Source organism: Mus caroli, chromosome 6, assembly GCF_900094665.2.
Source record: "Mus caroli chromosome 6, CAROLI_EIJ_v1.1, whole genome shotgun sequence".
NCBI classification, from domain to species: Eukaryota; Metazoa; Chordata; class Mammalia; order Rodentia; family Muridae; genus Mus; species Mus caroli.
This window is the reverse complement of record NC_034575.1, coordinates 137,727,066-137,741,273: the sequence shown is the minus strand read 5'-3', so window position 1 is coordinate 137,741,273 and position 14,208 is coordinate 137,727,066. Positions and strand designations below refer to the sequence as shown.

The 14,208-nt window shown below is 38.8% G+C and overlaps 1 protein-coding gene across 6 annotated transcripts in view; it reads right to left on the bottom strand.

Annotated features, from left to right (window-relative positions):
• Pik3c2g (phosphatidylinositol-4-phosphate 3-kinase catalytic subunit type 2 gamma) overlaps positions 1 to 14,208 on the bottom strand; it is a 332,394-nt gene that overhangs the window by 83,178 nt on the left and 235,008 nt on the right. For all 6 annotated transcript variants that reach the window (XM_029478871.1, XM_021164809.2, XM_029478870.1 and 3 more), the window contains 2 exons: positions 6,665 to 6,821; positions 1,178 to 1,287 (listed from right to left, as the gene is read on the bottom strand). In XM_029478871.1, coding sequence (XP_029334731.1) covers positions 1,178 to 1,287; positions 6,665 to 6,821 — 267 coding nt within the window. The remainder of the gene's footprint in view (positions 1 to 1,177; positions 1,288 to 6,664; positions 6,822 to 14,208) is intronic.

Below are 14,208 nucleotides of genomic sequence, written 5' to 3'. Positions count from 1 at the left end.
CTGTGCTCTGGGTCTTAGCAGGGGTTCAAGGGAACAGAAAGATGGGATTAGGCAGGACTGGAGCTCTTTTCCTTGCTTCACAGGGGGGGGGGGGGTGGGGGGGGGAAGGGGAGGAAGACTCTTCATCCTCAGCCCGTCTTTATTTTCTCTTCTGCGTGTTTATTGTCACCATTAGAAAGTCTAAGGACCCTCCCGGGTTCACAGTTCCACCATTCTTTGATTCCTTAAATTCCACTGCAGGCCAGGCAAGCTGCCTGTCTACTGAAGTTCGTAAGAAAATGATTTCTGATATGATTGAAGTTCTGCCCAGGTGAAGACTCCCTGCACTCACACAATGAGGAGACATTCTTTATTGTCCATTGTGGAATGGCGAAGGAAAGTCAAACCCAGGAGGGGTTTCATTTTAGCTAATGTTCCTTTTGAGAGCATACATACTAGTGAAAAGAGTGCACTCTCTGTTGAAAATATTAGTGATTATAAGGTTTAGACAAGAGTTGCTCTGAAACTCACAGAGAAAAAAGGAGACCCATATTTGCTTTCCTTGAACTGATTACGGGGATAACTGTGGATGATGTTAACTGAGTGCTTGAAGTTGGCTGAGTTATTCTCTCCATTCAAAAAGAAAAGCTCTGTGGGGTCTTCCATTATAAAAGCACCATTCTTCGCCCAGAGCCCTGGAGTCTAACTGATATCCACTGCATTCTGGTGAGACTCTTACCTTGAACCACGCTAGTGTTTTCCAGACTTGCTTAATAAAAAAAATAGATTAAAATAGATGACAGTCCCAGGCCTTTGACTAAATACCCCAATATTTGTATTGTCTTGCAGATGAAAGTACCAACCTGTTCCTTTTCATAAATCTCTTTTTCCAAAATTGTTTTTCTGGACAGAGTTCAAGTAGAATAACCAATTTATTCATGTCAGCCCTTGCTCTTTGCAATGACCTCTTATTGAGCAATCTGCTAGAGGAGGAAGCTGGTTAGCAAACAACTGTGTCTGCTAAGGCCTTCCGCCTGTAGATGTGCACACTTCCCTGTTTCTGTTCATTGAAAATGGGGGGCATAGATGGTTCTAGCTCTGCCACCTTAATACCAATGACTAGTCGACCTGAAGCCACCGCAAATGTGGTCCATATGTCAACACACACAAACACACGCACACATTTGCAGCTCCTTACTTGGTGAAATGACTTGTGGCTTCCAGGTCTGTGTCTTGTGGGCGGAGATTGTTATGCACATACTTCAGGTCTTCGATTCCCCTTAGCTCAGGCAGTCCTGCATGCAGCATCTATGTAGCAACAAAACCCAAAACCAAAAAAGAAAGAATAAATGCAGACAAAATGGATCTTACTTGGCTCACTGTGGTGATAGACAATGCAGATATTTTAGTTTGTTTTGCCATGCCTTTCATTTTGTCTGCATGAACAGACATAATTTTGTGCTTTTAAACCCCTCGTAGTTAGTGTGGGTATAAACAACCAAAATAACATAAAGAATAATTACAATTGGTAGAGTGTTTGCACAGTCATGACTCCATTGCATTCTCATCATAAAACAGCGAAGAGAACATGATCACATGGCAATTGCCTTGTCAGAATTTTTGGACCTACCATTTAAAATCTGAGTGATTTTGAGAAGTTCCTGGACTCTTTTAAACCTTTTATTTTCTCACACCTAAAGGAGCACAAAATTACCTGACATGTTGTGGAAGAATCAAAATCTGTTTCATCATATGATTACATATAGTATTAATTTGAAGATGATAAGGCTGTGAATACTGCAGAAGATGTGTAGATATGGCTCAGTCAGAGATGCAAGGACATTGCATGAAAACCACTTCTCTGAATCTATGGTTCCCTCTATACAAATTCAACTTTCTCTGCATAAGGGCAAGTATATTCATTAAATATTATTAAAGCAAAGAAATCATTAAGAATAGATTTGTGAGTTTCCTCTCCTCATCTTTAAGAAGATATCTGTTTCTCTTGTACTCTAGTGTGGAGGGATATTATTCTTTCTACTTGTACACATTTTTTTGAGCAAACTCTTTGAATTATTATTTTTCTAAGATGCAGAAGAAAAGGAGGGAAAGGGTAGAGGAAGGGAAGGAGGAGGGGAGGAGGAGAAAGAGATATTACCAATACTCCTATGGACTAATAGGGTAAATGTTCTGCCTAGAATACACACTTGTGAAGTGAGAAGTTAATCTCATTAATAAAGATGAAGTGTGTATGTTGTGATGGAGGACAGGTGAAGTCATAGGTAATTCCTATGGGAAACAAGTGATTTTGCAACTATTATTGCCACTGTAAGCCCAGTAAGGCTATATCTGAGCAAAATGATAGTACTCTCTTCACTACAAACACTTGGTCATTTTTCATCTCCCTATGCACTACTCAGTGGCGTCTGTCCTCTGGTCATTACACTCCTTCATAATGTAAAACTTGGAAACTCTTATCGTCATATATATATATATGTATACATATATACATATATATGTATATATATGAATATATACAATATATATTAACATGATCTAGTTAATTCTTCAACAACTATAAAACTATAATACTATATAAACTATATATAACTATCTCTCTCTCAAACTATATATAACTACATAATTATATAACTATATAACTATGTATATATATCCTGGCTAAGAATACCTTTTCTTTTCCTTTCTTGACTATTGGAAGTCTTTATCTTACTTTGACCACTTTTAAAGTCCTATCTTCCAGTTTTGTTCATGTCAGATTTGAAGTTCCTTGAGAAGACAACTGGACCTTTACTTTGTATTGAAATTGTTTAAGCACTAGCATGGTGCTTTTTTAGCAAGTGGAATCTAATGAACATGTAGTGGATAATGACTGCTTAGGTGAATGAATAAATGATTAGAGAAACACTAAGTATTATTATGTTTTAAAGCCTCACGATGGCAAATTTAATACTACTAAACAACAAAACTCAGATCTAGAGCTACACATTTCCTATGGCAAGTAGAATCTAGATTAGCTTTTTTCTCGTCTAGCACTGGATGTTTCAGAGACGACTCTGGACCGACTGAGAAAGATTCTTGTTTTAACCACTGCATGAACATTTATTTGCTAAGAACAGAGTTCTGTGGAGTCTGAATTACATTCTAGTCTCTCTGAATTCACAATAGCTTGCTCAGGATTCTGCCAAATATTTTTATTGGGTCACATAGTATACTTACTTTCTCCTCTGCCAATGTATATATATATTTATCATCTATCTATCTATCTATCTATCTATCTATCTATCTATCTATCTATCTATCTATCTATCTATCTGCTGACACATGCATACTATGACAAAACAGATGAATCCAACTCTCTTTCCATCATATGACTGAATATATGTAACAAGTCTCAAGTTCCCTGTCCTGTTCCTTTGAAAGGAGTCTTTGAGTCTTTATAATACAATAAAATACAAAGCCATCTATCTATCTATCTATCTATCTATCTATCTATCTATCTATCTATCTATCTATTATCTTCCACTTAGCTGTATCTGATCCAATGCAACTGTGTTTCAGTGTTTTTGTACAGAGTGCATGGGTGATATGTGTAACTGGGGCAGCAGGAAGAGAAAAGGCAGCTGGTACAGATATGAGCCAACACTGGATGGATGAGTCATGTGTTTTTAAGGATAGGAGTTTTGTTTTGTTTCTATTCTCCTGCTACTAAGTCCAGCTCTCTTTTAATAGCTTTGCTTAGGGAAGCAGTGCTCTTTCCTTACCATATAGGGAATCGAGAAAGATTTCTGCTGGGAAATCTCTGATATAATAATGGGGGTGATAAACATTTGAAGCTGGTGAATGGTCCCTGTGTTCTTTGAGAGTCTTCCATAATAGTTCATATTGATTTTTTTAATGGGAGAAGAGCTGAGGAGGCACAGGCTTTTATATTGGTGAACTCAGCCAGCAGCACACTTGGGTCTCCCACAGATGTTGCTTTTAAGCAAGATGAGAATTACATAGATTACTCCTTGCTTGCTTTTCCCATGTGGAAACAAAAGCACAGCAGATATCTGGCAACAAGATGCTTTCTGCTGGGGACGGGTCATTAACTCCACATTGAACCGACTGCATGCCTGTGCCTCATGATCCTGGGTATTGATCATTTGCAGAAGCCAGCCTTGATGACCCATGCCAGGCATTTCTCAACTTGTAACTGGGTCATGGTGTAGTGCATTGAACTGTGCTTAAAGACATCAACACAAGAGTCAGAATGGAGAAAAAGTCATATTAAGTGTGTATGTAGAAAGCAGAATTTTTTTTTTTACAAATTTAAATTTGGTTTTAATTTAAAAGAGGTTTTAGTTAGACAGTGTGTGGTCCTGAAATAAACACTGAAGGCTTTATCTGAAGAGTCACACAGGACTCTTACATACTGGAGTATGTACATACTGGAGTAAAACAGGGAAACGGGCCAGAAACCGAGAACCAGACACCCCAGGATGTGCACTCCAGTACGGTATGATTTTCACTTACAAATGCTGCGATCCTCAGTTACTTACATGCACAAATTTTATCATCACTCTTCAACTTAAAAATTTAAGTCTCTGGGTTTCATATTTTATCCTCTTATTTATAGTTCCTAGCACATAGTAGGCTCTTGAGAGCTCATGGACTCATGAGTAAGATCTTGGGAGAGTCCAACTAGATCATGCCAGAGTTTGACAGTACATGAGAATTGATAATGCCTAGAAATTCATTATATAAATAAAGTCATTTTCCTTGATTTAGTGCTTGTAGAGTTAGTTTTCTCTGTGTCGTAGAATTAGCTTGTTATAAGCTGTAAGCCATCCCATAAAAGCAATAGAGGAAAAGAGAATTGGGAGCTAGAACACAGATCTATAAAGAAAAATTGCTGGCTACAGTTGGAGATCCTGATGCCTGGGTATGTTACTCAGTAGGAGAGATGTAGGCTCAATTCCTATCACAGAATAAAAAAAAAAAACTGAACCAAACCAAACCAAACCAAAAGAACACCAAAAAATCCCCCTGAATTATGAAGTAATTAGTAAAATTGAGAAATTGACCCTTTAGCTTTAATCAATACTAATTTGAATTTTACATGTGAGTGTATGATCTTGTATTGGTCAGTTCATTTTTAATTGATTGCTTTGATTGGTTGGTTGGTTGATTGATTTTTGAGTCAAGATTTCATGTAGTCCAGGCTGGCTTTAAACTTGCTTTGTAACCAAAGATGACCTTGTACTTCTGACCCTCCTGCCTCTTTCTCCCAGGTTCTGCATTTTGGAATTACAAGTGTGTAGCACCACAGCCAATTGTCTGCAGTGCTGGGCCAGTACTTTATCAACTGAAATATATTCCTAACCTGACAGTATTTAAACTAAATTAACAATGATCTTATATTATCACATTAATTAACTGAACTCTACTATATGGCAGATACTATCATAAATCCTTTATGCTAATTATCAGCTAGAGTTATGAAAGTTAATCTATTAATACCTTAGCATAATGCCTGGTCCATATGATGCATTTATTATCGGGCAATTTATCCATCAATTCCATAAGGTAAAAGTTATTATCCTCATTTTAAATGGAAACAGTACATAGGTTAAGTATACATTTAACCTTTAAATGCTAAGTTGGGATTCAAAATCAGGGAGACCCAACCACCAAATTTGTCTCCTCAACATCTACTAGCAGAATTGAAGTTTCTAAGCCAGCCATTTTTGACTCCAAAAAACACAGATAGATAAACTAGTGGTATGCTACTCTCCTGTAGATGGATATAATTGTTATAATGGATGTATGCACTTAAAGAAATCATTATATCATTCTCCAAAAGACATTTCTATTGGCCACTTCTTTCCTTTTACCACGTGACCATTTCTTGTCTCTTTGCTATGGACATTGGGAGAAAACAATGAATCCTTCCCGACCCAAAGCTCAGCAGAACCAATGCATTACACTAAACGCACCAATCTACAGTCTGCTCACTAACAGTGACATTTTTAGGTTTATTTCGTTGTGAGGTAAATGTGCATGTGTGTGTATGTGGTTTTGTGCCTATTTGCATGCAGGTCCCTGTGGAGTACAGACAAGTGCATCATATCCCTGGAGCTGAAGTTACAGGCAGTTGTTGGAATTGTGAGTTGGCAGGTGTGAGGGCTGGGAACTGAACTCGGGTGCTGTGCAAGAGAAGTTTATGCTTTTAAACCACTGAGCCATCTCTCCAACTCCAGAGTTTGTATTCTTGACCCCGAATTTCTTAATATGAATGAATAGTGCTCAAGTGTTCAAAGGCGGATATTGAGACAGAAGAGCCAGGATGGATCTGCCTCATCTATGTTATGAAGTTTACATCATATGTAAGTCAAATAGGGACAATACAGCCAAAGAAGTTAGTTTAAAAATGACTTTTTTTTGAGCCCTACTCCACTCTGCATAGGAATCCCCTCTGAATGCACACTAGTAACTCTGTGTTTGGTGACTTCCAAGATGAAAACTATGAACTAGCTGTAAGTTGCCAAGAAACATGTTTGCTTGCTCACTCCTTTCTGCTTTAAAAACTGTTTTAAAATGGAGGTGGGGAAACTCCAAACCATTAGAAGTAGACAGCTGGACGAGACACCAGGGAAGCTCTCTACTTCTCCAAGGGACTTACCATCTCTAGAAGGCTCAGGATCAACTGGCTGTGTTTCCTGACGACGTTGTAAGCTCTGCAGCAAAGCTCTACGAAGTCTTGAAAATGCTGTGTGTTTTTCCCACCCTCAGTAATAAAGTACTCCATCTCTGAAGTAAAAATGAAAGGGGCTCTGTCCCTATAAATAAAAACATAGCAACGGCCATGAGGAGGTGACATGGTTTGGAGGGTTAATGCAGAAAGTCACTGCAACTTATTTCCACTGGATTTTTTTTTTTTTTTTTTTGGTAGTCTAGTGTGGGTGGGTTATTTCAGCAGATCAGTGGATAAACTTAGTAACTGAAGACTTTGAATAACTGGTCTGAGGAGGAGAAAGTGTAAGCTGTGCCACAATGTTCCTCTACACTGTGTCAAATGTTTAATTCCCAACTACGTTTGGACACAGTGTATCTACTGAAAGAAGATAGGCTCGAATGAACAGTACACGTAAGAGTTATGTCAAGTTCTCACTGGCAGTATATTTACTGACACACTGGGAGGTGATAAAACAGAACTTGAGTTCTTAAAAAATAGCCTTAAAAGCTCTTTTCTTTCCCTCTGAAGGGTAACTCCTTAGGAAGAGAATTTGGATAAAAGTTAAGATATTTTAATGCCAATCTCTTTCAGAAGATAATTTCTGAAACAACAGCAACAGATGTAACCAATTCCCTGTCATATGCTAGTGAACAGGGAGTTTTAGAAAGTAACCAATCCCCTGTCATATGCTTAGTGAACAGGGAGTTTTAGAAAGTAGCTATAATTCATTTCACATATGACTCAATGAAAAAACGCTGAGCACACCAGGACAGTGCTGACCTTGTTTTCTCATAAGTCACACTGCCCCCTGGAGTCCCAAGGATGGAAAAGCAGGTTCCATCTCCAAAATTATTAGATGTGCTAATCCTGAGATGAAGCCTTAGCAACTCAAGGAGAAGAGAAGCAGGTAGGGGGAGGGGCAGGCACATCTCTATCTGATGAGGTTTCATCATATAGATCAGTGAGGGCGATTTTGCACCAACCTGACCTAGATTCTTCTAGCAGCATCTAGATTTGGACACAGTTTGTGGTTAAAATAGAATGACATGTTTTAAATTTGACAGCCTGGGTTCACATAAGGTTATATCAAATCACAACTGAAGAAATTGAGAGGTAGTTCAGGGAGCCTTTAGAATAGAATAGTGTTCTTGGCTGGTACAAGGCTTTGCTGTTTTAATAAAAACATTGTTGAGCTAGAATTCCCACTGATATGACTTAACTAGACCTTTCTGAAGTATGGGACTCAAATGGAAAAGCCACGCAAGCACACTTGAGGAAGTAGACTCTAGCTACCAGCCAAGCAGTTTCTAAAACAGTGTTTGGTTGTAGTTGTTTTAAAATGTTAATTTAAAGCTGGGCACTGTGGCTCACACCAGCATATCCCAGCATATCAGTGGCTACACAGACTATGAGTTTGAGACCAGCCTAGACTACATGTTGACTTCCAGGTTAGCCTGGTCTCAGAGGTGGGATCCTGTCCCAAAGTGAAATAATAAAATTTATATTTTACAATACATGCTTATTATCAAAAGTGGTCAGAATAACAAAAAGCATTCCCTTGGCTTTGATTTCTTTGCACAGTAACGTATTCAATAAACTCTGTTGAGTTCCACACCAAGCAGAACCTCTCGGGTGCCAGCTGCGATGCCTCAAACTTCGATCACTGGTTTTGCTATTGGTCTTGCTGGGTTTCTCACACATCCCATGATACACTTTGTGGGGCTGTGCTTCAGCAAGGCTGGGAGAAGAAATGTTGGAAACACGAGATAAAAGCACAGGGTCTAATCTTGAACGTGCTGTGACTTCATTTTCTCATGTTTAAAATGTGTGCCAGACGCTCAGCTGCTAGACTTCATGAGAGAGCCAGCTTGGAAAAGCTGCCCGAGTCAGGTCCACAGAGTGCATTGGGCACTCAGGGGCTCCTGTGGCTTGGGGAGGCTCAAAGCACAGAGCCTCGGCCAGAGGTCCCGCGATTCAGATTTCAAGTCTGGGTTTTTTGTATCACTAGATCTTGCCCTTGGTGAGAGACTTACCAGCTCCATTCTGAAATTTCATTGTTTATCAAATGGGCTGGAAACGCTTGCTTATTGATATTGCTGAGAGGATCTCATAGCTTAGAGGACAGGAAAGTACTTAGCACATGGCAAGCACTCGATACATTCTAGATGTCATTGTTGTGTATTACTGTGAGTCTTCAAACGGCCACGAGTGTTGGCCGAGCTGAGCCTTCTCACAACTATGGCTCCTTCTGTCTTCTCACTCAAAAATGGCATCCATTTCTACTTTTTAAGTTAGCATTTAATTTAATCCTGGCCTTATCACCATAAACTGCTTGGGTGTGTGGGTCTTTACATGGGTCTTTTATTTCATTATACATGTGTTAGATCATGTACGGTTGCGGTTTTCACTATTGCTAATTGTGGTCCTTTGAAGAATAAATGTGGCCCGTAGGCTCACGGTTTAAGTATGTGGTCCCCAGTTTGTGACGCTGTTTGGAGAACCTTTAGGAAGTGGAGCCCGGATGGATGGAGGGAACACAGTTCTGGGCTTGGGCCTTGAGAGATCAAAACCCCACCCCACTTTTTACTCTCTCTGTCTCTGCTTCTTATGTATGTATATACACGTGACTAGCCAGCTTCCTGCTCTGTGAGCACGCCACACCTTTCGGGAATAAAGGATTCTATCCCTCCGGAGCCATAGCAAACCCTTATTATTTATTTTATTTTATTTTATTTTATTTTTTTATTATTTTTTTAAGTTTCTCTTGGTCCTGTATTTTATTACAGTAAAGGAAAAGAATCTTAGACACCAAATTTTAGGAAAGGTTTAGGAATATCTTAGACTTCTATAATCAGAAACAAATCTACAATATTTTCCCCTGTCTTATACTATTTTTTTACCATGAATTGAACTTTGGAAATAGTTTTAGAAAAATCTAAAATATTATAAATTCCTGAACGTTTTTTAACATGACAAATATACTTTTCTCTTTCCAGCCAATGAAACCACAATTGGCCAAAATAATTTCACTTAGAAACATTTTTGTGGTTCTTAAAATGATACTGTCTTAGTTTCTGGCAACTGCTATGAGAAATCAGGTGCAGAAAACCCAGACATAAACTCAAGTATCTGAAAGAAACATCCAAAGGAGAGAAAAACGTAAACTAACACCCATATTGCAGAAACAGATTTTACAATGCAAACATCACAGTTGAAATGGTCTGGGAGTCCAACAAAATAAAAGCCTCCATCTTTGTACATCTTTGTTGGCTTTTAGTAAATTTCATAAAAATAAGACTTGTACTAGACTCTTCTGTGAATGAAAGGGGAGTGTTATAGACAACGAGGAATCTATCTGGTTCCCATATATGACAGAAGCTTTAGCTGTGCTGTGCTTTGTGAATTAGCGCGCTCATGTGTGCTTGTGAGCATGTATGTATGCACATGCATATTTGTTCGTGCATGTGTATTCGTGTATGTGTATGTGTGTGTATGTGTATATGTGTGTGTGTATGTATGTGTATACATATGTGTGTGTGTTCTCTCCTCTCCTCTTCCTTTCTCTCTCACCTGCCCTTCTCTGACGCTATAATGCTGACCCAGTCATAAAGCTTAAAGTATTTTACCTGTAATAAATCTTCCCAGGATTTATTACAGGGAAAGATTGCTCACTGGGTAAAGGCACTTGTCAGCAAACCTGATCATCTGAGTTAGAATCCTAAGAACCATGGGATGATAGAAAACTCACTTTAATGACTTGTCCTCTGAATTTTGTTTTGTTTGTTTTGTTTTTTCGAGACAGGGTTTCTCTGTGTAGCCCTGGCTGTCCTGGAACTCACTTTATAGACCAAGCTGGCCTCGAACTCAGAAATCTGCCTACCTCTGCCTCCCAAGTGCTGGGATTAAAGGCCTGCGCCATCACTGCCCGGTGTGAACTTTTCTTGTATACCCTGACACACACACATGCATACAACATAAATAAAATGCTAATCTTAAAAAGAAATATTCCTTAATAAAACCTTTTCCTTGCTGAAAGTCTTATGACTTTTATAGAAAAAAGAGAATTGAATGGTTTTCAGAAGGAAAGGAGGCCCTTCTCCTTCCTTTACAGTCTCCGAATCTGAAACAATGCGTTGATGGGATTCTGTTCCAAACAGCAAATGAAATAAAAGTAGCCTACATAGTGGCTAGCTGGTGATAATTTAGCACATTTATATGGGAAGACCACAGAGTAAGCTTGCTATGATTCTTACATTGTGTTTCCAAAATTAACTTTTGTATAAAGCTATGACTAGCATTGCTCCAAAACTGGCATTCGGTAAAAATGCTGAGAGTGTTTTCCAGATTTCCAGCAGATGTAAGGAGTGGTCTTGTGTTTTAAAAATGCTGATACCCTTGGAAATGTAAGAATATATTATAAGCAGATAGTAATTACTGAGGAGATACATTTATTTGATATAAGGAATATTAGGTATTCCTTATATTTGACATTTACTGCTACTTTTATGTCAGCTCCCCATATAGCCATAGAGCAGCTCTGTACAAAGCATTAGTGTGCTAAGGTCATTGTCAGAACCTTTGCCAGTGGTTGATGCACTGAAGACGTACTTACTGAGGTCTGCTGCTGCACGTTCTGTGACTCAAACCTAAGTGGTATACCCACAAACATCAGAGCACTACAGCTAACTATCAATAGGCATTTACTGAGCCTCTGCTCTATACTGTGCAAGACCTGTGGGTGAAATTAAAGAGCTTTCAAAAGCATTGTGTTGTGGTCTGGGGATATAGCTCAGCTGCTAGACTGTTTGCCTGTCAAACGCAAAGTCTTGAGTTTCATGTCCAGAACAACATGAATCTGATTGTGGTGGGACATGCCAGTAATCTCAGAACTAGGCAAAAGGAGGAAGAGGAGGAGGTGGTAGGGGGAGGAGGATCAGGAACCTAAGGTCTTCTTGGCTATGTAGTAAGTACGTTTGCAGCCGTCCTGGCAAACATAAGACCCTGTCCTACTTTCTCCCCACAAAAATAGCATTGGTACATAGACAATTTAGATGCACTAAGTGACAACAATAATGTTAAGAAAAGTTTGTTCCATCTGCAATATGAAATGATAAGAAGGGTGTATTTGGGCAGATGAGATTCTTTGTAGAAATTTTTGATTTCATACGAAATTGTTTTATACTAGGATGAGGGTTGTGGTGTACAGATCCAGAGAAGTGGGAAGACTTGAAACAGGCTCCAAGATTATAAACAAGAAGAGGTGATGACTTGGCACAGGAGGAAGCAGTAGTGTCATGAAGTTCAGCTTCTCTTCCGTGTGTAACAGGAAGACTGAAGAGCATCATTCGGAGGGAATGGAAATTCACATCCAACTTATACTAAATGACCAATGCTGCTGACCAAGATTATACAGCACGTGTCTCAGGACCTTAGACAAAAGATCTAGGCTGGAGGTAAAGTCTTGTGGGTCAGATGCTGTCTTTCCTTATGTTCCTAAATGAATAACACTCAAGTCCCCTGAAAATGACAGGCATACCACCCAGCCATGTCAGGACTCAAGAAATAACATTATTGTAAGTTTCCTGAGTGTCTCTTGCCTCATAAGTTCTAGATATGGACCCATATTCATTGGAGACACAGAAATATCAACAGATTCTGACCACATAAAATAAAAGAAAAACACACAGACAAGAAAAACTACTCTCTTTACCCAAACAACCAAATGAAATGAAATATTTTAAAACAAAATCAAAACCAGTCTGCTCCAGCCAAATATTTTTAGAACAACTAATGATTTCAATTCTTCGTGCGCACCTAGACATCACATCTTACCAGGCTGCAAGGTGGCACCTTTATCTCTTAGAAGGGTGCTACCACTGGGCATCAGTATAAGGATACACATTTTGGCCAATGGAATAGAATTTGCAACAGTGAAACATACCTATCCCATTGGCAACTGTTGGAAAACTGTTTCACAATGATATTGTGAAAGCAATTCCAAGGACAAAAGGTAGCCTTATCCATAGACATACATATAAACTTGGATCTAAACTTCATACTTAAAAACAAAATCAAACTAAAAGTATAAAGCACAAAGCTATAAAGCTGTCATAAAAATGAGAGAAAGTTTTTGGACTGATGCCTAGGCACATCATTTCTGGAATTAAGCATGCTGTTCACATTAGCCAAAACCAATGTGAAAAGACTGCAAAGACAATGAAAAGTCTGCGAAATGATCATTGAAGGTGTTAGAGACAATAAACAATCAGCGTGAAGACTATAAAAGCATTCTCAAATTTCAACAGTTTAAAAAAATCAAATGATATAATTAGAAAACAAAAATATTAAGAGACATTTCATGACTAAGTATATGAAGATAATCAATAGCCACATTATTTTCCTGTATGGAAATGAAACCTACAAATAGAGTACACTTAGCCATATGAGTGAAAAATGAGAAGAATGTGGAGAAACTGAATTGCGCACACTGTCTGGTAGGAGTGTGTCACGTGTTCTATTTTGGCATTGAATTGTGCATATTGTCTGGTAGGAGTATGTCACATGTCCCATTTTGGCACTGAATTATTTTCATTTCTGAAAAACTATTTGTCTTCATCTTCTTGAAATCAGCAGGTGGTTACCTGTAACCCAAGAGTTACAGCCCTGGCCATTTTTCTGAGAAAGGAAAACTTGGACTCATGAACTCCATACATGAGCTGTTCATAGTAGCTTTACTCTTAGTAGTCAGAGACCTTAAGGGATCCGGATGTCCTTCAACAGATGAATGGCTGGACAGACTGCGCTAGGCTCAGATTGTGGAATGCTATTTGTCAATCAAAAGGCACAGCTTTGAAAACAACAGCTTGGATTGACTCTCCAGAGGGAAAAAAAAAGAAAAAATAAAAATAAAACAGACAGTACATTTCAGAGAATTCTATTTATATAACATTCTAGACAGCCCAAAACTGTAGAAATGGAGAATGGATGGAAGACTGTCCTGAGATGAGGGAGACGTAGGGTTGGGGACTAGAGGTAACCAGGTGCATCTTGACTGTATCACCGTTGGTACCTTGTGACAAATTATAATTCTACAAGATATTACCATTGGTAAAACGGAATGTATATGTAAGATCTCTTTGTCTTATTTATTATAATCATATGTAAATCTACAACTATGTCAAAAGATATGATTAACCTTTTTATTGAATTACCTGGATGTAGGTTGAAACAGTTTCATAAGATGTGCAGAGAAACAAGACAAGAGGGAGGCTTAGAGAAGCAAACACTTGATGGGTTAGGAGAAAGAACCCATTCTGTAGTAGACCCTGAGAGTGCTGCTTCCCTTTCCTCCTGTATCCAACCCCTTCTGTGAGTCTCTCTCTGTCTCTCTCTGTCTGTCTCTGACTCTGTCTCTGACTCCGTCTCTGTCTGTCTGTGTCTGTGTCTGTCTGTCTGTCTGTCTGTCTGTCTGTCTGTCTGTCTGTCTGTCT